At 32.5% G+C, this 27,701-nt stretch overlaps 3 protein-coding genes across 9 annotated transcripts in view; 2 read left to right on the forward strand and 1 right to left on the reverse strand.

Moving 5' to 3' along the window:
* Nucleotides 1–6,557, forward strand: part of LOC144847634 (adhesion G protein-coupled receptor L3-like) — a 40,622-nt gene extending 34,065 nt beyond the window's left edge. For 3 of the 5 annotated variants that reach the window (XM_078704100.1, XM_078704102.1, XM_078704101.1), the window contains 7 exons: nt 1,041–1,261; nt 1,470–1,536; nt 1,672–1,754; nt 2,163–2,201; nt 3,068–3,239; nt 3,592–3,714; nt 5,656–6,557. In XM_078704100.1, the coding sequence (XP_078560226.1) occupies nt 1,041–1,261; nt 1,470–1,536; nt 1,672–1,754; nt 2,163–2,201; nt 3,068–3,239; nt 3,592–3,714; nt 5,656–5,742 (792 nt within the window). In that variant the 3' untranslated portion in view covers nt 5,743–6,557. The remainder of the gene's footprint in view (nt 1–1,040; nt 1,262–1,469; nt 1,537–1,671; nt 1,755–2,162; nt 2,202–3,067; nt 3,240–3,591; nt 3,715–5,655) is intronic. The other 2 variants (XM_078704104.1, XM_078704103.1) reach the window with 2 other exon arrangements.
* Nucleotides 6,558–6,638: 81 nt separating this feature from the next.
* Nucleotides 6,639–9,968, reverse strand: LOC144847660 (MYG1 exonuclease-like). 2 transcript variants are annotated; one of them, XM_078704147.1, is made up of 8 exons: nt 9,848–9,968; nt 9,305–9,469; nt 8,973–9,078; nt 8,280–8,507; nt 8,045–8,123; nt 7,823–7,945; nt 7,540–7,721; nt 6,639–7,424 (listed from the first exon to the last, which is right to left on the reverse strand). In XM_078704147.1, the coding sequence occupies exons 1-8, from the start codon at nt 9,909–9,911 to the stop codon at nt 7,256–7,258; spliced, it is 1,116 nt and encodes a 371-aa protein (XP_078560273.1). In that variant the 5' UTR covers nt 9,912–9,968; the 3' UTR covers nt 6,639–7,255. The 2 variants fall into 2 exon arrangements, with proteins under 2 accessions (XP_078560273.1, XP_078560274.1); XM_078704148.1 differs by having other exon boundaries at nt 9,840–9,956.
* A 216-nt stretch (nt 9,969–10,184) lies between these two features.
* On the forward strand, nt 10,185–27,373 carry LOC144847906 (ribosomal biogenesis protein LAS1L-like). 2 transcript variants are annotated; one of them, XM_078704483.1, is made up of 12 exons: nt 10,185–10,329; nt 11,355–11,477; nt 11,947–12,019; nt 12,551–12,722; nt 12,881–12,927; nt 14,079–14,167; nt 14,500–14,582; nt 14,924–15,139; nt 15,815–15,941; nt 25,418–25,692; nt 26,130–26,259; nt 26,525–27,373. In XM_078704483.1, exons 1-12 carry the CDS (start codon nt 10,187–10,189, stop codon nt 26,643–26,645), a joined length of 1,599 nt encoding a protein of 532 aa, XP_078560609.1. In that variant the 5' UTR covers nt 10,185–10,186; the 3' UTR covers nt 26,646–27,373. The 2 variants fall into 2 exon arrangements, with proteins under 2 accessions (XP_078560609.1, XP_078560610.1); XM_078704484.1 differs by having other exon boundaries at nt 10,240–10,325.
* Nucleotides 27,374–27,701: the final 328 nt, after the last annotated feature.

A 27,701-nucleotide genomic window follows, 5' to 3' on the forward strand; every position in this document is an offset into this window, starting at 1 on the left:
TAATGTTGAACGAGTCTTGTTAATGATTGGTCTAATGTTGAGCGGGTCTTGTTAATGATTGGTCTAATGTTGAGCGTGTCTTGTTAATGATTGGTCTAATGTTGAGCGGGTCTTGTTAATAATTGGTCTAATATTGAGCGGGTCTTGTTAATGATTGGTCTAATGTTGAGCGGGTCTTGTTAATGATTGGTCTAATGTTGAGCGGGTCTTGTTAATGATTGGTCTAATGTTGAGCGGGTCTTGTTAATGATTGGTCTAATGTTGAGCGGGTCTTGTTAATGATTGGTATAATGTTGAGCGGGTCTTGTTAATGATTGGCCTAATGTTGAGCGGGTCTTGTTAATGATTGGTCTAATGTTGAGCGAGTCTTGTTAATGATTGGTATAATGTTGAGCGGGTCTTGTCAATGATTGATCTAATGTTGAGCGGGTCTTGTTAATGATTGGTCTAATGTTGAACGAGTCTTGTTAATGATTGGTCTAATGTTGAACGAGTCTTGTTAATGATTGGTCTAATGTTGAGCGGGTCTTGTTAATGATTGGTCTAATGTTGAGCGGGTCTTGTTAATGATTGGTCTAATGTTGAGCGGGTCTTGTTAATAATTGGTCTAATATTGAGCGGGTCTTGTTAATGATTGGTCTAATGTTGAGCGGGTCTTGTTAATGATTGGTCTAATGTTGAGCGGGTCTTGTTAATGATTGGTCTAATGTTGAGCGGGTCTTGTTAATGATTGGTCTAATGTTGAGCGGGTCTTGTTAATGATTGGTATAATGTTGAGCGGGTCTTGTTAATGATTGGTCTAATGTTGAGCGGGTCTTGTTAATGATTGGTCTAATGTTGAGCGAGTCTTGTTAATGATTGGTATAATGTTGAGCGGGTCTTGTCAATGATTGATCTAATGTTGAGCGGGTCTTGTTAATGATTGGTCTAATGTTGAGCGGGTCTTGTTAATGATTGGTCTAATGTTGAGCGGGTCTTCTCAATGATTGGTCTAATGTTAAATCGATTCTAATGATTGGCTAATTTTTTATTATAACCAGGACTGGTGTACCGCTATCGCTATCTGCCTTCATTTCTTTCTGATGGCTGTTTTCTCCTGGATGCTGGTTGAAGGTATCTATCTGCATTTTAAGCTTCTTAGACGAACAGCGGTCAACAAGAGTAAACTTCCCTACTACATCTTGATTGGATGGGGTATACCTGTCGTCACAGTGGCATTTACAGTAGGCTTTGCTCTTGATGGATACGGATCCGATAAAAGGTAAGGACAATTACGATTTCTTTGGCTCTAGAGTCTAGTATCTAGACACCATACAATGCCGTACCTTAATTATACTACTACTATTTCTAATAATACCTATTAGAAGAAATGTACAGTATAACCCAAGTCCGTTTAATTTAGTTTAAATAAAGAAGTTTTAAGTTTTCTAATAGTAATATTGCTTTGTTTTCTTGTTTCTCTCTTCCAGTTGCTGGTTAACAACAGTGGGCGGACACATATGGGCATTTGTTGGCCCAGCCTTAGCCATAATTTTGGTGAGTGATAATGAATCTGCTAAAATTATATTGTAGCTTCGGGGACTGGATGAAATACCCTTTTATCATACGATGAAAATAAACCATCTCAATACTCAAAGTACCTAAGTTTAAACTGTTTCTTTCTTTCTTTAGGTTAACATAATAACATTGTTTTTCGTCGTGAAGCTGATTTTTCAGAGATCATCTCGACGAAAAAACGAAAGCCAACATGCAGTGTAAGTACATAATATTAACCCAAAAATGCTCGAGTCAAAGACCGCCCTCTATCATTTAACTTTTTCTAAAATAGTATTTAATATATTAGTAATAATATTATACATTGATACTGTTGTATTATTCTTACATGTTGGTAGTTTGTAATATTAACAAATATATAGAATACAATTGTTGATAACAATATATCTGGGTATTAGCAGAAGACAATTCCCAGTCTCGACTTGACTAACTTTTTCACTTTTGCAGAACTCTTAATCTTTAATAATTTCCAGTATATATTTTTTATTGATGTAGGATATTTGAAGAAATAAACCATAGGAATGATACTGTTTTTGTAACTTTGACAGTTATTTTCTTCAGCTAAAGTTGTTTTCGTCAAATAATGTCTTTTGTTGTTGTTTTACCAGGCAAAACAATTCACCTAATGTATCTTTTAAAGCAACAACGTAAGAATTCCGACAGATCATTAGGTTGCTATTCTCACTATCATAATGTTATATACTATATTAAACCCATGCACATTCCTCTATCAACTTCCGGTCCTTTTTGCAGTTACAAGCGGTTTATACGTTATATTATAGTCTGCTTGAGGTCAATCCCTGCATGCATTTGGTTCAACACAGTACTTTTGTTTTTTTTCTCGTATCATTTCAATTTATCAACGGAAATATTTGATTAATCCTGTGTCTTTTTTTTTGTGATAATGAACTTGTGTATTGAATGTTTTGAAAATCGTATATGTTTTACAGTAGACTATATCATGTTGTTTGCTAATTCGCCCACGTGGTTTGTGTTGATGAACAATCTGTGTGATTGGCCGTATGCACTATTCAGACGTGCAACATTATCGTTTAACATCATATCAATATAGTCTTGGTTCTCTCTTTATTACATTGTGATGCATTCGAAATCCATCCATGTTTTTTTTTCTCCTTGTGAAAGTGGCATATTTATAAATATGACTGGACTACTTCTTCTTATTCATCGTCATTTCTACCATGGTCAACCATGTTTCTACTAACATTTATGTTAATAAAGTTATTTATTTTATTATATATATTATTTATATAACAGAAAATATTGAACACGGTTCACTTTTAGTAGTTTTTATTACATTGTGTTTTAATGGCATATAGTAAAAACTTCGGAGAATAGTCACGTCACACTACTTCTCGGTTTGGATCTTTTTGTAATTATTGGTTTAAATTATTTCTAAATTAAATCTTATCTTATTTTACTGATAATCGAATATTATTGTTCGTTTATTGAAAGTGTAAAAAATATTAATGTTTACTTTCTTGTATTTTTACAGAACAGCAGTGAAAGGAGCGTTTATTTTGTTACCAATTCTGGGTTTAACGTGGCTGTTTGGTATACTATCAGTGGATAGTAAAACTACTATGCTATTCCAATATTTATTTGTCATCTTCAATTCGCTACAAGGCCTGTCCATTTTCCTTGTCTACTGCGTTCTAAACACAGAGGTAATAACATATAATTATTAATATAAATCTTTGCTAAAATCCTTCATACATGAAAAGCGCATATTACTCGAGGAGTGGAATTTTGGACCTAATTTATCGGGAATTTATATGATATTAATGGTTTTGAACAGTTATTCTAATTCTTGTTTCTTTTTTCTCTCTTGTCTTCTTCATCTTTTAATACATGAGAATAAAATAAATTTCTACTTTTTTTTTTCGTTTTTCTTATATCGGTCTTAGGCCTACTTGTATACACAATTGTTAATAGTCCTATACTACTACTATTGTGATGTGTTTCTCCTGCCACTGTGTCTCACAATCGTTACCATCTTAATTCTCTTTTGCCAAATAGGTGCAGAATGCATGGAAGCGTCAGAGGGACCGAAAGAAACGAACGAGTCTGATGACAAGTTTGTCTAAAGAGGTAATACTAAGAGTATCTCAACGAAGAATGTTAATTGTACATTACTCAAAGGTCAGTGTCGGTTGCATATGGCCTGGCACGAAGCATGGTACGTTTTGTCCACGGTGGTACGACTTGTCCACGGTGATGCATCTGGTAGGACGTGGTTATACAGATTGGTAGCCTACTCGTGCAAAGACTAAATTGTTGCATCGAGCATGTTTAGTTGACATTATTAGTTAAAGACGGCCAGCAACTTAGATTGGCACGTACGAAAGATGATGGAAGTTGATCTTAGTGGGGACAGTGCTTGGAAACTACCAGATACTATAGCTGTAGCTTTAAAACAAAGTAATTTCCATCAATATCTAACCTGTGTCTCATGTCCCGAGTATGATATCAATCGGTGGCAACGCATCCTTCTCCTCCTTCTGGTATCATGTCTGGTGGCAGATGTTGATGACCATTGTTCTTCAGAGTTCTCTGTTATATGCAGTTTGAATGAAATTGTTGTTGGTGAGCCGAGTGTTATTGATTGTGGAGAGAAGTGTCAACTGTGACAATCTTTTCTTCTATATAACCTCTTCTGGTACCATGTCTGGTTAGTGTTATTGATTGTTGAGAGAAGTATCAACTGTTGACAATCTTTTCTTCTATATAACCTCTTCTGGCACCATGTCTGGTTAGTGTTATTGATTGTGGAGAGAAGTGTCAACTGTTGACAATCTTTTCTTCTATATAACTTCTTCTGGTACCATGTCTGGTTAGTGTTATTGATTGTTGAAAGAAGTGTCAACTGTTGACAATATTTTCTTCTATATAACTTCTTCTGGTACCATGCCTGGTTAGTGTTATTGATTGTGGAGAGAAGTGTCAACTGTTGACAATCTTTTCTTCTATATAACTTCTTCTGGTACCATGCCTGGTTAGTGTTATTGATTGTAGAGAGAAGTGTCAACTGTTGACAATCTTTTCTTCTATATAACTTCTTCTGGTACCATGTCTGGTTAGTGTTATTGATTGTAGAGAGAAGTGTCAACTGTTGACAATCTTTTCTTCTATATAGCTTCTTCTGGTACCATGTCTGGTTAGTGTTATTGATTGTAGAGAGAAGTGTCAACTGTTGACAATCTTTTCTTCTATATAACTTCTTCTGGTACCATGTCTGGTTAGTGTTATTGATTGTAGAGAGAAGTGTCAACTGTTGACAATCTTTTCTTCTATATAGCTTCTTCTGGTATCATGTCTCATTAGTGTTATTGATTGTAGAGAGAAGTGTCAACTGTTGACAATCTTTTCTTCTATATAACTTCTTCTGGTACCATGTCTGGTTAGTGTTATTGATTGTAGAGAGAAGTGTCAACTGTTGACAATCTTTTCTTCTATATAGCTTCTTCTGGTATCATGTCTGGTTAGTGTTATTGATTGTGGAGAGAAGTGTCAACTGTTGACAATCTTTTCTTCTATATAGCTTCTTCTGGTATCATGTCTGGTTAGTATTATTGTACAGGAATATATCAAACGTTGGCGACTACGACTCATTTTTCATTCTACTTTTCCGCATAGTGTAGCTGTAAGACATCCTACCATTATGTTCATTACCAGCTAGAGTATCGTGTGAATTGCATCAAATCCTCCTACATTACTCATTTGTTATTGCATGTCTCATGCTTGTTGTTGAAGATATAGACTGTATGAGAAATTGAATGTTGGTAAAGAAAGCATTTAAATATTATTATTTGTCTGAATTGTTAAATGACTTTAATGCAAACATTCAACAAAGTAAGATAAATTCAAACATAGTAGTTAGACTTTCCGTCATGGGTAACATAATTCAACTAAGCGCAACGTTTTTAATACGCATTTTAAAGTACTAAACATGATAGGCCTACATATTGGAAAAACATTGTTACGGTAGTTTTTTTTTTCGTTGTAGGCCTACTACGGTACAACATTTGTCAACTTCAGGAGAAGTAAAATGAAAAGTAAAATGTGTTTCTTTTTTTTTTTCAGATGAAGAAAGGAAGCAGGTCAACAAGTAGCACGACTGGACAAAGTGCTCCGTTGAAACAAATGGATTCATCAAAAGAGTTTGTTTGAAAGGAAAAACATACGTTTTATTAATGCAATCTTTGAAAAAACAAGACTTGTGGAAGTTCCAAGATTCTTAATTTGGAAGAAGAGGTGTATAGAAAGTTAACAAGGAATCATTCCAACAAAAAGGAAAGCATATTATAATGTATAGTAAAAACACAATCCCATCGTGGGAACTAATAAAATTTTTGGTCTATTGTTAAACTAAATATCATTATGTAAATGTGTATTATATTATATTATGATTATTATATTCAGCTGATGTTTAAAGTTTTGTTGGCCTGATTGTACTTAGAAAAGTACAAACCAAATCTGAATTCTGCTCGTAGGTATAATGAACCAAAACTAACAATCCCAACATTTTTCTGTATGTTGGTGTTTTTTTGTATGTTTTAAAATGATTCCGATACGATGTAGCGGAATTCCAGAATATTCAGAATTCCGATTTTTAAAAATATTAGCTGAACGAGAGCTTTGTAATTAATTCAACTGTATAAACTGATCGCGTATAACATCTCATTTAAAATATATTAAAAAGTATTTATTATATATCTGTTCACCTAAATGTGTATTTTCATAGACCGATTGCGTTAGGACGGCTTTGCTTTACCGTTTTCTCAGATGTCTACCTTATTTCTGCAAAAAAGTGGTTCGTATGATTACGCACCTGACGTCACAAGAACGCGTATGTAGCGTGCCGGGTTAGATTAAAGCAATAGTAGGGCCAAATGATATTTGCCATCTAGATACGTTTGCTGCGTTGAACACGTCACTAAAATATTTATATCGTGTTTGACCGGGCACAGTTGCAATTTTTGCACTCTATACAATAACTATGTAATTGTGTTTTAGTTTTATATGTATATAAACAGGTTTAGAATTTAGACACATAATATCTCATATAAATGCGAGATTTTTATTGTCCACTTGCTTTATTAATTAAGCAAACTGAAATATTTAGGAGTAGCAATTCCAAAAATAATAGTAATAATAATAAAATAGTTTAACGATAACAAAAAATAACACATAATATAATCATTCGCATTGAACAAGTGTCATATTGGCTCATTAATATTCACCTTATTCTATATTTGATTTTACCAATCACTAAACAGAAGATAGTTTAGTATTTAGTAATGTGTATTTTTGTAATTTACATTATAAATATCAAAGATATTTTAAAATGGACTTAGTTGTATAAATATCTTTTTTTTTGTATGCTAGTTTATTTTATTAGTAATGTATGACCTAATTATTTATACTGTTATTAATAAGATACAAATAAATAGAAAATTAATTACTCTGTATTGTAATTGTATTTACTGACGTTCAGCATGACACTGAAAGCTATAGTAAATCTACATTTAGATTAAATCATGGCACATAACATTTATTACAAGCACTTTTTTTATATTAGTATTTTCCACGATAAAGCACCTAAAAAAACACCTACATATTTCCACTTTCTTTCAGTGAGTAATACAAGATCAAGTCCATAATTTAACACCTCGTTAGGAAATTATTTTGTAGCTAATTCTAAGGATTTTCTTGCCATCGTAAGTGCACCATCCCTTGTTTCGTTCCCACCAATAAACCCAGACGCATGGACAAATATACAGCCTGGGATACCAGATAACTTGGATAGCTCCTCATCTCGAACTCCTCTCCACTTTTCAGGTAACGAAAGCCTAATAGAAGGAGCAACACCGTTAATACAGTCAATCTTTTCTTTTTTTGGTGGAAGATAGTTCAAAAACAAAAATTCTCTGAATTTGGAATTTTTTTTTTTTTAGCCATGCTTACCTATTGTCGAAAGATGAACTAGATACAGAAACACACTGTACACGATATTTGCCGTTCTGGTCAGTATAGAGGGCGTACTTAATGGGTGTTTCTATTTTCATCGTCTCTTCCAATGCATACAGATGTTCTTTCCAAGGACACCCACCTTGTGTGAACTCTATGACCTCACCGCTGGGGTCAACCTGAGAATTAAAAATATAATTTGTAAATTACCAGAGGCTTTGAAATGACACTACACAAAAGTAATCTTTCAGTGCAAATGGCCAAGTTGCTATTTCCTTACATTAAATCTATTTTTCAAAGCTTCTTCAACAATTTCTCTTGCAGGCCACCAGCAATCGTTGTAGTACTTGATACGATCAATGAACTCTGACCCGGTCACTTCCATAGCACTTTGAAATCTAGGCTAATTGATAAAAAAAACAAAAAGGAGTAAATGAAACGTAGCTAAATGAAATTGCAGTAAGTTTTGTTTGAAATCTTAAATTTTAAACGTTCAACTAACTTCAGTATCTTGGTCTTTGCTGTTCCAACTTGGATTTAGATGCTTGACCCTTGAACTCAAACCAGTCGAAATTATATATCTAATAAATATTCATTAAAAGAAAACCAGTTTTTGTTAATAATTAAAAAATTTATGTTTATCAATTTCCATCAATTCAATTTTCTGCTTTGTATCCATTTAACTCCTGAACATTCATCATTATTTGTATTATTAAATATTTAAGTTCCAAACTTACTTGGGGTCTTGGCAGGCTGATATACCATTATCAATAGCATCAATCTCTTCCATAAAGTTTTCATAAACTTTATCAAATAAGGCACTAACTTTATCATCGTCTTTACTGATGCCAAGTATCTCTGCGATGACATCTTCCCCAAAGTGACAGTACACAAGGCCAGCACTGCTCAGTTTTGTCGCCCATGGTTTCTTTGGTCGGACAGTGTTCATAGAGGAGGTGAACGTCCTATTACAAACAATTTATATTGTCAAACCTTTCAACTTTCTTGAATATTAAACTTCACAAATCATTAAAAACATTACAATTCATTTATCAGGTAAAATGCAAAACACTAATATCATCTTGGCACAAACAAAATACAGTAATCTGATTGTAAATTTATCCAAGTCTAATCCAAGCTTAATAAGTAATCCATTTCTAGAAGTATATTTTAATATTGTTTTAGAAAAGGATTAATTAATTTATTTAAATCATATAATACCAATCTGAGGCCACTGGTTTACGAGCCCACGTGACCCTCCAATGCTGGAGGCCTGGGGCTTTTTTAGCCTTTTTCAACACATTTTAACGCCTGTTTTTCCTCTGGGCACTGCTCAGGGGGTTTAGTGAGCGCTCATAGCCGTTATGCCACTGTTGACAAGCTCTTTTCATCATTGTATTTGGTGACTTCATGCAATGTGTTTACAGTACCTCTGGTGATGGTCGTATCTGTGCTTTGATGGGTCATACACACCTCCAACATCAACAACTATATCGCATTCATCCAAAATAACTTTATCTCGAGTTCTGACAATTTCTGAAAAGGAAAACAAAACTATAAACAATATTTTATTTTCAGAAAAAATAAGCTTGAAAAAGCGCCTGCAGCTTAGTACTGGAATCATGGAGGTATTCTATTTTTATACCTCCATGCTGGAATGGTGTAATTATGAGCCATTCGTGGGTAAGTTCTCCGTAAAAAATTGACAACCCTACAACCAAGCATAACCTCCATCTACAGTTCCACAGTATTGAAATATTACCAGCATCTTTATACTGCGGCAGCTGTTTCAACATGAAACAAGCCAATACTTCGTCGCAGTGGAACGTTCCATTATGGGTACCAATTTTCTTTGGTTGGCATATTTTTTTGGCAGGATTATCCATGGCTAAGTATCTGCAGCTCTGAGCAGTCTTGGTAAGCGTATCTGAAAAAATAATATAAATAAAGAAAAACAGTAAAAGGTGATTACATAAAATCAAATATAATATTCATGCTTATGATATGATTAGTGTGACCATCACAAGTTTAGGTTTAAAACTCCCCTTACTACTACTCTACTATTCCTAGTCCAGTACTAAGTAGCCTAGTCCTTACCATCAGGCCAACTTCTTATTTTAGGCTAGATATAGAGGGCCTCTCTATCACTGGTCTACTCTTAGTACTCATCTGATTCCTGGTACTAATTAGGCCTAGGCCTAGCCTAGGCCTAGCTAGCCCAGCTACAATTAGAAAAGGCTAGTCTAGTCTAGCAAAACAAACAATGTTTTATTATTAATTTTGAGTCATTATATTACATTATCACCTGCTTTAATTAACAGAAAGTTTGATCGGATAAATGGAATAAGCCCTCGGCAGTAATTCTGCATAAATCTTGCTTGTTGAACAATTTGACATGTGGATCCAATTTAACAACAAAAAGTAGTCTGGCGCGTATTCCATACATAAATTTGATTTTTGATTATAAATACCTTACGTTTTTTTTAAAGTTTACTTTAAAAAAACAAACAAATATAAATTAAAAATCTTGTTATTTATTTTTTTAAACTTAAAAATGGTTATAAAAATTTCATAGAGAATATAATTTGCAGCTTTTTATATAAATTGTATTAATCTAATTTGCATAAAAAACATGGCAGCCTACATGAGTAAAAATGCTGGAAAAAGAACTCGAGTTGTTGCCTGGTTAAATCAAGAAGAATGGCAGTTTGTCTATGATAATTTTTATAGTGAAGATTGTGCATTACAGAAAAAGGCGTTAGATCGATTTTCTGTTTGGAAAAGTCGGTAGGTATAGTAACTTTACATTCTACTAGCTAGGTCTACCTAGCCTAGCCTAGAGAGGCGACTACGCGTTACACGGTTCAGGGACGATTCGGCCCTGAGACGATTCGGCCCGGGACTATTCGGCCCGCTTTTGGTGGGACGATTCGGCCCACTTTTGGGCCGAAACATCCCACTTTGTGGGCCGAAACGTCTCACTTTAGACCAAATTCATATTCATTGTTTTGGGTATTTATCAAGTTTTTAAAGGTGTTTAACAATCCGCATTTTATTGATATTGACAATGTTGATATAATATATATAATAAATTACTAAAAAAACTTAATTTTATATTCAATTTATTACTTCGAAAACCTTGATTATTTCGTGCATTCGCCAAGCGGCCAACAGAGGGCGTAACTTGTTTACATCGTTAGCGTGACTAAAAATTGATCATTTTCGACAATGTTTTCAAAATGTTTGCTTTATTGCATCTTTATCCCTAGTAGTATTACCCCATAGTCTCTCTGAAAATAAAGTTTGGGGAAAAAGCTTATTTTATGCTTATAAAATGCATATCAAAGCCGATAAATGTAAGTGTGCCGAATCGTCTCAGGGCCGAATCGTCCCGGGCCGAATAGTCCCGGGCCGAATCGTCCCAGGGCCGAATCGTCCCAGGCCGAATCGTCTCAGGGCCGAATCGTCCCGTTACCCGTTACACTACCGCTCTACTGACAGTAGTTCCAGGGGGATCCGTTCCAGCTAGCTACTGCACGGTGGTAATACACGCCCGGTAGTGCCCGGTATCGTCTGGTAGGGTTTCATGATATAAAATAATATCAAGTACATGTTATTATTAACATACTCTAGGCCTAGTGGTAAATTTAACTTTTATATATATTTTTCTTTCCAGAAACAAGTTAAAAATATTAACAACAAAACACCACTTATCACAGACGGCGTTCTTCAGTTTTGTCAGTATTTTGACAGTTTTTTACATTAAAAATGCATAAAACGTACAATTAAATATCACAATTTTTTTACTACAGAGTCACCACTAAAATGCCATTATCAATAGCATGTACTGCAAAGTTGGTGGAGGCTTGTGTGTTTGAGAAGGAAGGTGGGAGCATAGAAAGCATTCGACTTGCTTATGCAATGTCTTTGATAAGGTTTGTCAAGGTTTTTCTGCAGTCTGCAATAATGCAATTGTATGACCACTATTCGACCCTCGGGAGATATGCGTTATTTGTCCGATGTGCATCATTTATGAATACCATGACGCACCTGTGCGTTGCGTCAAAAATATAACTTACCTTTAGGTGACCCATTTTGACGCACTGTGACCATGTTGTTCATGGTATGGTGGGTGGTAAAGTGACACATATCATTGTTCATTGATGTGACGTACCATCTTGGTTTTTTGACGCACCCAAATAATTATATGTAAATGATGCACCAATGATTCACCTCTCCTGGTGGTCATATAGTAGGTCATACAATTGACAAGTGCGTAAAAGTGAAAGAACTCTGTTAACATCTTGACCACTCATACTGGAAGAATATTGGAACCCTTGATGAATAATTTTCAACCAAAGCATTGCAAAATGTTGTTAATTATTTATCTATTTCCTTCTGTAGATTTGTAAACATGATGACAGATCGTTACCAAAACAAGTTCTTTGCTCAGCCTATCCATGTGATTGCACAAGAAGTGAGAACCATTAAAGATTACATATATAGTAATAAAAAAAAACAATCATTCTCTACCATTTGTTTGCAATACAGCTATATAATATATTATATATACAATTATATGACAATCATTTTCATACCTTTTTTAGTGGCCAATGCATGAGAAATTAAATTAAAATTTTATATTGCGCCCTCTATGTTATTTTAACTCAAAATAATTGTTAAATACGCCCTCTGTGTTATTTTTCGACGAATTAAGTTGGCTTTTCTGTAATACACCAACCATAAAATACAAATGAACATGGGCCTAGGCTAATTATGCTCAAATTAATCAAATAATGTGCAGTTCTAGGCTATTTTCCTTCCTTCCAATTTTTATGGATGTGTGAGAAATAGCCACGTGCATGTGAGGCATAAAAAATCAGCCCTCGTGTGTGAGAGTTAGCAGGTAAAGATCATTTATTTTTACACAGTCAGCATTCTTCTTGTCACCTCAGAACAGGTATGTACAACACATCATCATTGATGATTGTTCTTCAACATTTATTAGATTGGCATCCCAGTTTGGATTGTAAACCTGCGTCACTCTGCAACACATGGTGAGCTACCTTCTTTGAGCATGCTCAAATCAGGTGTAGCATTTGCATTGTCATGGCTGCAAACTGATTACTGGGAGAAGAACGAAGACATCGATTCAAGTGGATCAGAAACAGATGTTAAAGGTACACTACCATATTTTATGAATGTTTGAATTTGTTTTTTTTTTTTTTTTCCAATTTTCAATTCAATTTATGTTCTCTAGAATTGAGTATGCGTTTTTTAATAATTCTGCACTGTATACATAGTGTTTGTATTTCTTACATTTTTCTTCATTTTCCAGTACAACTTTGGCAACTCCTCATAAGATATCAACAAGAACAGTATATGGTCAGTTTACTTTTTCACCTTTTCATAACAAATAAATTGATTTCAAATATTACAAATGCTACTAATTAATGGTATTAACAAAGTATTTGCAGTAAGATTTTTAGATATACTTAAAACATCTCAACTTAAGATATATACATTTATTTAAAAGATCACAATTTTAAATATATAGTAGTAAATATCTACTTGGAGATAAATATTGTTAAAATTGAATATCACCCTCTATTGTTTGAAAATACAAACAGGCAGTATTTTGCTCTTTTTATGTTAAAATATAAAAAATTGCCCCCTCTGTTGGGCATTTAGCACATTAAAATAATAAATTATTAGCCTCTCTACCCAGACACGGACACGAACAGAATAAAACAATAATAATCACTTTTTCATAAGTACGTTTTTTTAAAATCAATTTTTATCGTCATTTTATTGCCATCGACATATTTTAACTAATTGTATTTTTAAAAATGTATATGAATGTAAATGTGGTTTCTTTTTAACATCAAAATAATCTTAGCCTATGTATATACTGTTTAAAAGAGATGTATTTTTTTTTAGCAATATACCTTATAAATAAGAGAAATATATAAATGTGCATATATATATAATATTATATTTATAACTGTCAGAGAACTATAATAAAAGTGGGACGAACCCACACAAGACAAAAAAAAAAAAAAATAATAAATTATGCCTGATGCTATCTCAAGACGCCTCGTCGGGATTCAACTCGGACAGCTCTGATGAGTCAAGATGTTTGTCATACGATGCTGTCTGAGTTGGCCTTAAGCTGCACAATTTGTAATTAAGAAACATTCTTGCGTAATCACGCAATATGAATGATATTCACGTGCTGACTGATAATAATCAATATTAATCATCATTATACTTATACTTTTTTTTTCTCTTTTGTGGTGTAATCTACCACATTTATTGGTTCATCATAATTATTACAAATACATATTAACATATTACTCTCTTTTTTTGCATTATTTTCTTGAATTTAGGATACTCAAAGTTATAGTAAATAAAAAGTAACAATGCATATAATCATGTTTACAATACAGTGTAGTATATACATCGGTATATCTAAAATGGCTATATAAAATATAATACTTATTATTAAATTATAAAATTATACTTATACTTTGTAGATTTTACAAATGGGATGGTCCCCAACAAATGAAGCAATTGTAGAGATTCTATCTGATATTTCAGATTTGCTTGAGAATGACATTGTAATGTGAGTTGTTTTAATGATAATATTTAGCATATTCGCGATGGGGTACTTTTTCTATTTGCATTGTTGAGGTTGAGGGTTACGTTAGTATATACACAGTATTTAATGTTTGAAATAGTCTATTAATAGAATTTATGTAATTATTATTATAACAGAAAAAATGCCAAATATACATATAAATAAATAACTATTATGACTATAAGTGACTATTATATACATTTAACATATTTAAATGTAGCAAAGTTTGAAACGCCTTTTTTGTGTATGTATATATTTTACAAGAGCAGAAAATTGATACAAATTTATAAAGTAATGATATGTTTTGTTTTTTACAGACAACACTTGTTTACCACATTACTTCAAGATGGCTTCCTTGTACCAACAGATCAACAAATACAGTCGTTAGCCATTGACACTAGTAAGAAAACCAATTTGTATGTTGCTAGGGCACTACCTTAGTAATCCTAGATACTGGGTTCAAATCCTGTCCTGACACACTTTAACCAACAAACACAGTCATTAGTCATTGACACTAGTAAGAAAACCAATTTGTATGTTTCTGGTACTACCTTAGAAGTATCTGGAGCTTGATTCAAATCTTGTCCTTGCCATAGAACCATGTTTTGTTGACCAAAGTTACATCAAACAAAAATAACCAAATATACATACATTTTGTACCCTGGCTCATTTATTAAATATCAATTCCCCCTTGTTTAATTCTTAAATTAGATATTAACCATTATGTTTCTCATTGTTTAGATGATGAAACAAATACTAATAACATTACAGAAATTCCAGAAAACTTTCTAAATCTCTGGAAACCGTTACTGAAAAAACTGAGCAAGTTGAAAATTCTCCACAACATATTGGAACCACTTTGTCAGGAAATATGCAAATTTAAAAGTCCCATGATGCAATCTGCCCTATATCTTACTGGTTGGATGCAGTTATTTTTAGAAGCCACCAATACAAACCGTAAACTGTGTTTTTATTTTATTGTATAACAATATAGGAAATATTATATATAATATATATATAAATAATAATAATCACTTGCACTGATGAAGGGCTAGTGTTGCCCGAAAGCTCTGCTAACTTTTCTGGCTGTTTTACTTTATCGTTTTGATTTAGCTTTTCGCTTTTTTTTTTTATGAGATCCAGCCACTGATACCCACAGCATTGTCATTTTTTCAGTTATTTGCCTTTGGATTTATATAAATAATAATATATATATAAAAGATGTATTGTCCCCCAAAAACATGAAAAATAAAGATTAATAAAATCAGACTTTGAGTAGGCCATTATGTAGTTTTAGCAAAGTTAATAACTTCCATAGGAAAAAACTGAAAAAAATTATGTTTTCACTTATAAAATGACAAAATAAACAGTTAAATTCAACCAAAAACCCATTGACTGGCAGTCAATTTGACTATTTTTTGCATTAAATTGCATTTTTTGTGGTAAATAAATATAATTTTTTGTCAAAGTGGATAACTATTATGTGACATTAAAATGGCATATTCTACAAAAACAATATATCTTTAAATTAAAGTGTTTTCCTATAAGATATTTTATTTGTCTTCTGAATCTATTTGTACAATATTACATGACTTAATCCAATAAATGTATTTAATTTGTTATTAACTATAGTGCCAAAAAAGAATGTTGGAAGCAGTCGCCATGGTTTCGTAGTTGTATCATCAGAGGTTGATTGGCACCATATCTTTAACTTGTGTGTTGAGAGTCCTAACCCATATACATGTCACATTGTTCAAAGGTAAGACTGTGTTTATACTGCATGTTATAATGTCATTTTTCAATGTGTGTAGTTTTAAAATACTAGAAGTTGACCAATCAAAACCAAACTAAACTTTACTTTACTTTATTGCCAACAAAAACAACATAAACAATCATCATTGACAAACGGTGATAAGATTTAGTTAAAAGAAACTAATCAAAGCTTAACTACTAAAAATGAACTGCGATAAGACTCTTTTATACAAATCAAGTTACTTACTTGTACTAAATATTTCTAGTTCTTTAATATCCTTTAAACATCTCAATAAACTGAACTACTAAAAATGAACTGCGATAAGACTCTTTTATACAAATCAAGTTACTTACTTGTACTAAATACTTCTAGTTCTTTAATATCCTTTAAACATCTCAATAAACTGAACTACTAAAAATGAACTGCGATAAGACTCTTTTATACAAATCAAGTTACTTACTTGTACTAAATACTTCTAGTTCTTTAATATCCTTTAAACATCTTAATAAACTGAACTACTAAAAATGAACTGCGATAAGACTCTTTTATACAAATCAAGTTATTTACTTGTACTAAATAATTCAAGTTCTTTAATATACTTTAAACATCTCAATAAACTGAACTACTAAAACAGAACTGCGATAAGACTCTTTTATACAAATCAAGTTACTTACTTGTACTAAATACTTCTAGTTCTTTAATATCCTTTAAACATCTTACTAAACTGAACTACTAAAAATGAACTGCGATAAGACTCTTTTATACAAATCAAGTTACTTACTTGTACTAAATATTTCTAGTTCTTTAATATCCTTTAAACATCTCAATAAACTGAACTGCGATAAGACTCTTTTATACAAATCAAGTTACTTACTTGTACTAAATATTTCTAGTTCTTTAATATCCTTTAAACATCTCAATAAACTGAACTACTAAAATGAACTGCGATAAGACTCTTTTATACAAATCAAGTTATTTACTTGTACTAAATAATTCAAGTTCTTTAATATCCTTTAAACATCTCAATAAACTAAAAATGAACTACAATAAGACTCTTTTATACAAATCAAGTTACTTACTTGTACTAAATATTTCTAGTTCTTTAATATCCTTTAAACCAATACACAAACTAGGCTTATATCGTCTAATAGCTATGGCCTCTGCTATTAAAAGTTCAGACGAATCCGTACACTTATGAATAATATGCGTGTTATCGATAATTAATAACTCTGTAAGACAAAGCTTAGATAAAGAGGTGTTAGTTGCACCAAGAGCCATAGAATGCTTATCAATTATATTTTCAAAATCATTACAACTGTTGATGTGTTTATAAACCATACTGTTTATTGTGCGTGAATGCTCGCCAACTCTTACTTGTAAACATCTATCAGTTTTACCTATATAACTAGCAAGACATCCGGGGCATGTAAATTGATACACCACAGAACTACAGTACACTTTGGGTGTTGGATCCTTATGTAAAATAAAGACATCGTTTGATTGCCATTTTGTTTTAAATGTTACATCAACAAGTAATTGTTTATTTATTGCTTTCCTTAACTTATCAACAATTATGTCACCATGGTTACCTATAAATGGTAGCCGCATCCGAACCGTTGGTTTGTCATATGTATTAGTAGACGACGCACTGGTTGGGAAACGATTCCATTCCATTAACTGTTTTGCCTTTTTTTGCTTACCTTCTAATACTTCACTAAATCCAGAGCTATGCATCCAAAACACTTTATTTTCACTTGGTACACCTCTCTCATATTGAACATCCTGCTGAGTGTAAATATTTTTATTCATCTCTATATCACAAAGAACAGGATTAAATGATCTTAATATGTCATCTATATCTTCAGGCCTGACTACCACCAGTGCGTTATCTGCAAAACGTGTATAAGATCGAATAACACCTTTATTCAGTAGATCAGGCACTGTTGATTTCTCCAGTTCTGTTATAAGAATGTTATTTAGCACTTGTCCCAACGGGAAACCCATTAAGATGCCATCAGTTTGCTGATATAGCTGACCGTTACAAGAAAATACTGTTTTAGTACATGCGTCTTTAATGAGCTTACACAAAGTGCTTCGTTTTAGATTGGTTACTACTAGTTTTTTGTTGTTATAAACCCTGTCTAGTATTATATCAATTAAATCATTTAAAGGAAAATTAGTCAATAACAATTGAAGATTAATTAAAACACACTGATATCCTTCAGAACGTGGAATGTTCTTGATACGGTTACAACTATCGTAACCGTCTTTCAGAACAAATTTATTTTGAGTCAACGGAAACAAAAGTTCAGCGAGAAATTGTGAAACAGGATAATATGCTGTGCCTGTGGTGTCGATTACTGGTCGAATTAGCGGAATAGATTTAGAATCCTTATGAAAAATGGGCAAACCGTAGACTTGTGCAGGTTTTGTCGATGTGGGGCGCATTCTCTCGTATTCTATATCACTAATTTCATGTCGAGAATGAATGGTTCGCAAGTAAGTCTTAAGTGTGTTTAACTGGGTCAACAACGATTGGCTGTATTGCTTAAACTTTTTGTCATCAGAAAATACATTAACAAGTGGTTTTAGGTAATCAGATTTGCTTAACAAAACTACACAGGTTCTTTTATTGCTTTCCTTTTGTGTTTTAACTTCTTCATCAGGATTAACTTCTTCATCAGGATTAACTTCTTCATTTGGATTAACTTCTTCATCTGGATAAGCTTCATCTGGTTTTACTTTTTCATGTTGTTTTACTTCATCTGGATTAGCTTTATCTGGTTTTAATTTTTCATGTGGCTTTACTTCTTCATCTGGATTAATTTCATCTGATTTAACTTCTTCATCTGGATTTACTTCTTCATCTGGTACTTCTGATTCAAGTATAGCATATCTTTCTTGAAGGTCCTTCAATATTTTAAGTCGTTTTGCATCATCAGATAACTGCTTGCTACCAAAATTAAGGAAGTTGCAAACCATTACAGATATTGCATTCTTGATTCTCTTTCTTTTAAGTAATGAGTCCGGTAGAAGTCCAGAAGAATTAAGTTGATCCCAAATGAATTCAGCCTGAATAAGCATGTCATCCTCTTTGGGTTTTGTAGCTAATCTATTTTCAACAGCATATTCCAAAACTTCTTTTTCCTCATGAGTCAGCAATTGATCAGATAAATATTTGATAGTCTGTGTGTGATGTTTTTTAGTTGAATACACTCGCAGAACTTTTGGTACCATTTTGTCATAACTTTTGCTCATTTTCTTTAAAGTGCAACACGTAGTATAGTAGATCAGTTTAAATGTCCTAGATGCCATGATTATATACGGATGGATAAAATATGTTTTAATGGTTGAAAGATCAGCTCGCAAGTTGGAATGGAATAGTCAATATTTCAGTCGTTTGATTTATTCTTTATTATATGAATACAAATTATCATGCACCAACTGTATTATAATCAACATCAATATTTGTCATTGTTATTTAAATTTTTCAAGTCTTTTGTCAAATATTAATAGCCTTTCTATCCGATTTTCACCTTGAAGAAATCGAGACATGACAAGAATGACAAGAATATTGATGTATACAATCACACACATGTTGCTTTAAATTTTTATGCCAAATAAACATCTAAAAAACATTTTTTTTGGTTCATTAGATTTTAATCAAATTATGCACGACTACACACGATAGAGTATGGTCCTGTTACAGTTGTCTTTATAAGCTAAGGATATTCAAATGTCCCTCTAATTAAGGACCAGGATTTTGGTTCATTAGATTTTAATCAAATTATGCACGACTAGACACGATAGACTATGGTCCTGTTACAGTTGTCTTTATAAGCCAAGGATATTTAAATGTCCCTCTAATTAAGGACCAGGATTTTGGTTCATTAGATTTTAATCAAATTGTTCACGACTACACACGATAGAGTATGGTCCTGTTACAGTTGTCTTTATAAGCTAAGGGCATTCAAATGTCCCTCTAATTAAGGACCAGGATTTGGTTCATTAGATTTTAATCAAATTTAATGCACGACTACAAACGATAGACTATGGTCCTGTTACAGTTGTCTTTATAAGCTAAGGACATTTAAATGTCCCTCTAATTAAGGACCAGGATTTTAGTTTATTAGTAGATAGTTGCAACCACTTTAATGAAGATCTAAATATTTCTGTGCATACAGCATTGTCTCTAATTGAAACTGCAATCACAATAGTTTTTCTGAAAATTGGTTTAGTTTATTAATTAATAGCATAGAGATATTATAATGAACTATGATATAATATCTCCATGATAATAGAGAGAAAATGTCCACATATAGATTACGTCTGTATGTGCAAGTGTATTGTTCTTCACATTAATATGTCCTTTCCGGAAATTAAACAATAAGAAATGATAATGTAATGTACAAAGCATGCATAGAGCCGGAACAAAGTGCCATGGTAGCCCTACAGGTAGTAGAGCATAAGCGCCTTGAGCACCTTTGGTGGTGTAGTGCGCTCTAGAAATCTGTATTGTTATTATTATTATAAGAGAGAATCTTTACTGCTAAAATTTATTATAAATATGTAAAATCTGTTTTTTTTTTTACAAACTTAAAAAAGTCTTGATTGGAAACTGCATCTACACTGTACGTACAGTAAATGGGGGAATCACCTGCCACTTGCAGCCTACTGGGCTGAATTCCGCACAGGTGTGGACGACATATACCACAACTTTCTACTCCCCTAAGGCTCCCTTCGTGTCGAGTGCTGCTACCAAATGGCGCCCATTTGTCTCCCCACAATGACAGGGGCTGAATGAACCAGTACATCAGGGTAATCCCTACTCTTCTGAAAGATGTACTAGGTTTTTTAGAGTGCACACAAGCCAGATGTGTACACTGGAGCTCCAGTTTTAAGTCCTTATCCGAGAAGACTTGTTCTACCACCAGAACAATGGTCAAGGAGTGTCTTGTTTAGCTATGGTTTGCGGCACCCCTGACTTAACCGCTCGGCCACTCGACTCGATCAACATCAACATACCTAACAGCACTATACCTATGTGATAAATCTGTCTTGACAGTGTGTACACTATGCAATGCAACAGAACTAGGCGGGAGAACGGTGCCGTTTGGTGGCAGCACTCGAAGCGAAAGCACCCTTAGGGGAGTTGAAAATTGTGGTATGTGTTGTTCATAATGTGCATAATTCAGGCTAATAGGCTGCAAGTCGCAGGTTATTCCCCATTTATTATATTCAGTATAATATACATTTTTGTATCTTTAATATTTCCTGTTTTATTTATTTCGGAAGGAAGTAAATAAATATTGAATAGAATTAATAATATATCAAACAGAAAATAAAGGGTATTGCTGAACACAAAAGTTCAAATCAAAAAGCAGGTTTTGAATTTAAAGGGTACTAAGTTTAAACAAAAGAGATACCTAAACTTGGGAATTTCCCAAAAGAAGTCTCGCCCTGGGAAGTTTGACAAACAAAAGCTTTGGTACATAGACAGGTGTATTCAACTAGTCTGCGAGGTAGACATCTGTTTATGGTTGATTATGCAGATCATATTCTTAATTGTTTGCCTACCCGGGAGGTCCCTTTCCTTTCAGGGTTGTTATTAGTTTAACCATTTTTGTTATGATACTGTAACTAAAGCCAGTCATATGTGAAATATGCATTGTACAGCTGAAATTGAAAGGTAATCCAATGTTACGATTGCTTTATTTTGACCTTGAAAGGTCAAGGTGACTTTCATAATTTACAAGAACACTAATAACTAACCTCCGTACCATTTGATTTCCGGACCTAACCCAAAAACCAAAGTCCAGCCTTCTACCTTCTAGAGAGTCCCCTCTATAACAAACTTTGCCCCAGTGGAAACTCTTATAAATTGTACTGATACAACAAAAATTATCTGTACTGCTTAGATAAATCAAAACTAATTAAAACAGTAAAAAAAAGTTTAGCGGTCTCTTCTAAGATAAAAGTTTACAGAAAGTGATTTAAAGATTATTTACCTAGTTGATATCATTTGTATGAATCAGTTGTTTCCTTATTTGACTGAAAGTGAAATTACGCCGTTTATATAATAATATTTGGTCTAGTAGTCTGCGGCCTATATTTATAGAAATGTGTTCATCGTTTATATAATATATTTTCCAGTTTGTTTTGTTCTATGTCTAAAGCTCTACACTAGTTTGACAAACAAAGTGTGATGTGCCCAAATATGGTAGTGATATGCTTAAATATGGTATATACATCATCATGTCCATATGTAGGCACATCAAATAAAGTTTGATAGTGTAGACAGAACTTTATTTCTCCACAACTCCAAGATATGTAATGTAAGATTAAGATTTGAACCCCACTACCATTACTAAATTTGATGGCATAAAAACCTAATTTTCATAGAATTATTTAGTTATAGACTATGCTCTGTCTACATTATCAAACTTTATGTGACGTGCCCATATATGGGCAAGATGATGTCATATCACTACCGTATTAGGGCATATTACTACCATATTTGGGCACATCACACTTTGTTTGTCAAACTAGTTTGATAGTGTAGACAGAGCTTTACAGTTTTCTTTGGTTATTGTTTCCTTATGTAGCACTACCAGCAGGAATTGTCTTTGTTTTGGGGTGTTTTTTTTCTATATACAGTAGTTATGACATGCTATTTGAGCCAAAATGTCTTTTTTTAAACAAATATTAGGCTGAATTGATTGTGATAATGTATAGATTTTGCATTTCATGTACAACTAACAAACATCCTAATTCTATTTTGATGGCCAATTGTCATTTTCAACTTGTGTTACGCAATAATAAGTAATAATAATATTTATCATTTTACTCTCTATCTCATTCCAACAAGGTAATAGAAATTGCTACACTTTTGTTACTATTGACTCATAATTCCTGCATAGTTCTGTTTTACTATAGTGAATAAATTAGTTAAATAATTACCATTGGCCACTTAATCTATCTTGAAGCATCATAACACTTATTTTATCAGTGTTTTCATACATACATCCTGGTCTCGCAGAATACTTTATTTTGTGGTTGTCTTTTTTGACCACACAATTGATTGCATTGAAATAGTTTAGCTTTCAATAACACATTTGTTAATAATTAGCAATAATTAATTTATAAATCATGTGCTTATGATTATGAATGTACATATCTTTAGAATTAATATCTCATTATTATTGTATCATGTCTCATCACATGTTTCGTCAGAATGTTCTTGAAGGCAACTCAATTATTTCTTCTCCTTATCTGAAGTTATTTCAATCTTATGAAGAACAGAAATCATTTACTTTACAAAAATTGTGGTCATTTAGGGTACTTTGTAAAAACTTTTGATAATGAAATAAAGTATTATTGAGGTGTCTAAAGATATATTGTCCCCGTAATTTTTTTTCGCATTTTTTTTTACCAAAAACTGGATTTAAAAAAATTATTTAACTGAAAAAAATGTAATTCAAAGCAAAAAATACTTAAAATTTTCTGTCAGACAATGGTTTTTGGTTAAAATTAACCATCTCTTTTGTCTTTATTTTAAGTGAAATAATTATTTTTTTGAGTTTTTTTTTACAGAAGTGAATAACTTTATTAAAACTGCAACTGCATTCATTTTTCATGTTTTTTGGGAACAATACATCTTTAATAATGAGGCACTGTTAAAATCGCCATAGAAATGAAATAAAAAAAAATTTTTTAAATGTTAAATACTGTATCTACATAGACCATTAAAAACCAAATCTTTTTTAAAAATTTCCCCCAGACTTTTTTGTTCATCATCCAAACATGAAAATGTATGTGTATTTCTATACAACAGACTTAGTACATGACTGTTATGTTCCTAATGTCATTGACCTATTTAAACAGGATGTAATTAACAGGCTTTGACAATTTATATTACCTCCTCGTATTGTAGGGCAAAGTTATTAATGGTGGTAGATCCTGGAATGTATATTATATATCAGCAATTATCGGATAGCAATATAACTTGCGACAAATAATAATTGCAGCCATTTCGTTTAGCAGACAAATAATAATTATAGTTTAGCAGATACTTGTCTAAAAACAAGGTGTTTATTTTATTTTACACACAGTTTATAAGCTTGTTCGTTGGTTATGAATTTAGCTTGAAAAGACCATCAAATGTAAAATAATATTTGTAGGTAATATATTCATAAAATTATATATATAAAATAATATTAATTGTGATCATCCTAACTCTAAAAATTATCCACACTCCAATAAATTCAAACATTACAACTTTAGTTAGTATACTACATTTTTATTAATAGTCTTTGACAAACACACACTTGTTGAAATTAAAACTAACATAATATTTTTATTGTTTATAAAGGTAATAATATTTAAAAATGATCAACCATTTCGTTCAAAATGGTCACAAATAACATTACCATACTCTTTCTGTACAATTACAAATTTTTATTAGGCATGGTCAATGTTAATATACCACACTCTTTTCAAGACAACGTCTTATTATTTTTGGCCATATAACTCAAGATTAAAACGAATCCGTAGCAATTAAAAGTCACCAAATCCGTGTCAATCTAATTTGTGTACTTGATGAGTGGTTTCTGTATCAGATAAAATCACTTATTAAACCATGGTTAAATAATGCATCCTGAATCAATTTAGGTCAAAGGTTATAAACTGTAGAAGCTCTTTTCTATGTGTAAATTGTAGTATTATTTGTTTGTTAAATAAGCATAAACTTAGATAATTTTATTATTTTAAAGAAATCGTTTATTGTCCTTTTTTCTGCTTCTTTAGGCATACAGGCAAATTTGGTTGATTTTAAAGTTTTAAACTGTCTAAAAATAACATTTTATTCTTCTAAATCATTTGTCCGCTACGATTCTTATATTTATTATTTTGCATATTGACGTTCAAGTGAAAAGTAGTATCTCAATCAGCAACCCATTTTGCATATGAACCGTGTTACTTGTAGCTCTTCTTCTGTTGGTGCTCTTTTTGATATTCGTCGCTGAAGAACTGAATCTTCTTTTCAATCATATATCCCACGTGTTACCAGAATTTGGAATAACTTACCCGGTGAAATTCGCAACTTAGATATTTCTAATTTTTAAATTATCTCAATATTTATTTTTTAAATAATTTTGATATTGAAAATGTGTGTAGTTGGTCGCTTTCTTGTAGATGCTTTAATTGTAGAACGTAATTATTTATTTATCTCTTTCTTTCTGTGCTCTGTTCTGGGTTGACCAACTAGCATAGGTGTTTAGCACCTGTTTGGTCTTTCCTTGCCCCCTTTTATAATTGTTTTGTCTTTTTTGTATTGTATATGGCAGAAAATTGAATAAATAAATAAAATAAATAAATAAATTTGGAAATAATTTTGTATAACAGTACAACCTCGGGACACAAAATATCGTCCCCTAAATTCTTATATACTTATATTTTTCATATTGTCATAAAATGATTTTCAGAATTATTGATTATTTGAAACCACCTCTGACTACTGAAGTGAAAACAAAAGTGGTTGAGCTTACAGAGATCTACCTCAACCAGTATAAAGAACAAGTATTTGAGGCGATTGAAAAAGATGTAAATAAAGAGGTGGTCTGGCAACCATATTCTATAGATAAACTAAAATCGCAGTCTTTAAAGCCTGTTACGTCCGTGTGCAATCGGTCACAGTTGACTGACGCGGAAAAGTTGAGAAATGGGGATAGAAAATGTAAGGCCTGGCAGAGAAGTCAAGGTAAGATATAGATACACTAAAGGCATGCATAGTTCCTAGGGCCTTTCTGGCTGCTGTAGTGTATAAACGATTAGTAATATGGGTTTATTGTTTAATCGGTTATTTTTTATCGATATGAAATGCATCGTGGGTAATAATGACGTGCAGCCACCACAGATGCCTCAAAGAATGAACAAGTTATGATTAGTAGCTACCCAACCAAATTTATTATTATCCCATATTGTGCGAAAACTACTGTATACAGTGATAATAAAGATGGTATTTGTTGATATAAAGTTTGCGGTACACCACATATATTAGTTCTGAAAAAAACTGTTGAGTTTCTCTACGTTTCTATCAATACACTTTGATCGTCCTCAAGAGTGAGAATTTCGCCATGCAAATCTTCAAACAATATAAGATGGTATTTGTTTTTCTTTTTTATTATTTACATACAGCTAATATTGATTGGAGTAAGTACCCATTAGGATGGTTACCAGGGCAACAGTCAGATCCAGAATATTTAATTTTGAGATCAACAAAGTGTAAAGAAAAATGTGAAGAAGAGAGTAATAATAATAATAACAGGTATCTATTGGTTCATAAAGCTCTGTCTACACTATCAAACTTTATGTGATGTGCCCATATATGGACATGATGATGTCACATCACTACCATGTTTGGACATATCACTACCATATTTAGGCACATCACACTAGTCAGAACTAGTTTGATAGTGTAAACAGAGCTTTAGTAAATTATAACGTGTGGGAACTATGGCTTTAATAAATGCATTATGTTCTTTAAGACTGTAATCTAATTTACATTCTTTTATTCTTTTTACATTATTTAGGTTGTCTTTTGAAGGATATGAAAAGATTTCTAAGACTGACTTTGAATCAGTTGAAGATACAAGAGGAGTAGAATACACAACAGATCATTTGACAAGTCCACATCAAATGATTATCTACTAGATTCAAAAGCAGCGTTTTGTTGTGGACTTTTTTGTTTACTATCCACATTATTAGGGACTTTACAAAACATGACGGGAAGCCACAGGACGGTGTTCATGAATAATTTATGTATGAGCTTTAACAAAGTGAGTGGCCCTTAGAGGGAAATTATGTCGTCTTAACTTTTTGGGAATGATAAAGTTGCCAGTTTCCCGACTAAAAATAATGTACATATAACCTTAATTATACAGTTCAAATTACACTCAGACATGGAATTTTCAAAACTCTAAATAATATTTGAACCTTGAATTTAACTGATATACTGGCTATGTTGACTGTATATGATTTTACGCTTTAGTGAACACAGGATATTCGTTGTCCTCCCCTAACCGTCGTGTCCCTATTGAGGACATCAGGCCATCATGGACTGGTTTCAGTTGGCACATGCATTACCTTTTGAGAGAGACCAAAAATTTATGTGCTTCATATCTATATAATTTTTTCATTTTACGATTAAAAGCTTGGTCTCCATAAACTAGTTTGACAAAAAAAAGTGTGGTGTGCCCAAATATGGTAGCGATATTACCCAAATATGGTATGCCAGTGCGATTAGATCACTTGAATTGCACGTACATCGTTGCATTGTGTCCAAGTAGGAACCAGGCTTTATTCAGGAGCCAATGTTTTCAAAACAACATTTCAACAGATAACAATAAATACTGTCAATAATAATGGTTATAAGATCATTATAGAACCTTTTTATTTATTTTCCAAAAATTGCCATATTTCAGCCTTTTTATTTTTTGACATAAATGGTTACTAAACGTCTATAAGATGCTTATAACGCAATATATGCCCATATATAGCAATATTATTGCATAATAACAGTATTTTACAAAGTACGTATTTTGGACATTTTTGAAAAAAATCTCTGTAATAATAAACATGCGCAGAGTCGAATAATGCGTTATGCGCATGTCAATTGTGCTATAGTAACCAGTTTTATCGAAAAATAAAAAGGTCGAAAATTGGCCATTTTTTGAAAAAATCCCTGTACTATTATAGTACAGGGAAATT

This window comes from Antedon bifida, chromosome 7 (assembly GCF_963402885.1).
Source record: "Antedon bifida chromosome 7, ecAntBifi1.1, whole genome shotgun sequence".
Lineage (NCBI taxonomy): Eukaryota > Metazoa > Echinodermata > Crinoidea > Comatulida > Antedonidae > Antedon > Antedon bifida.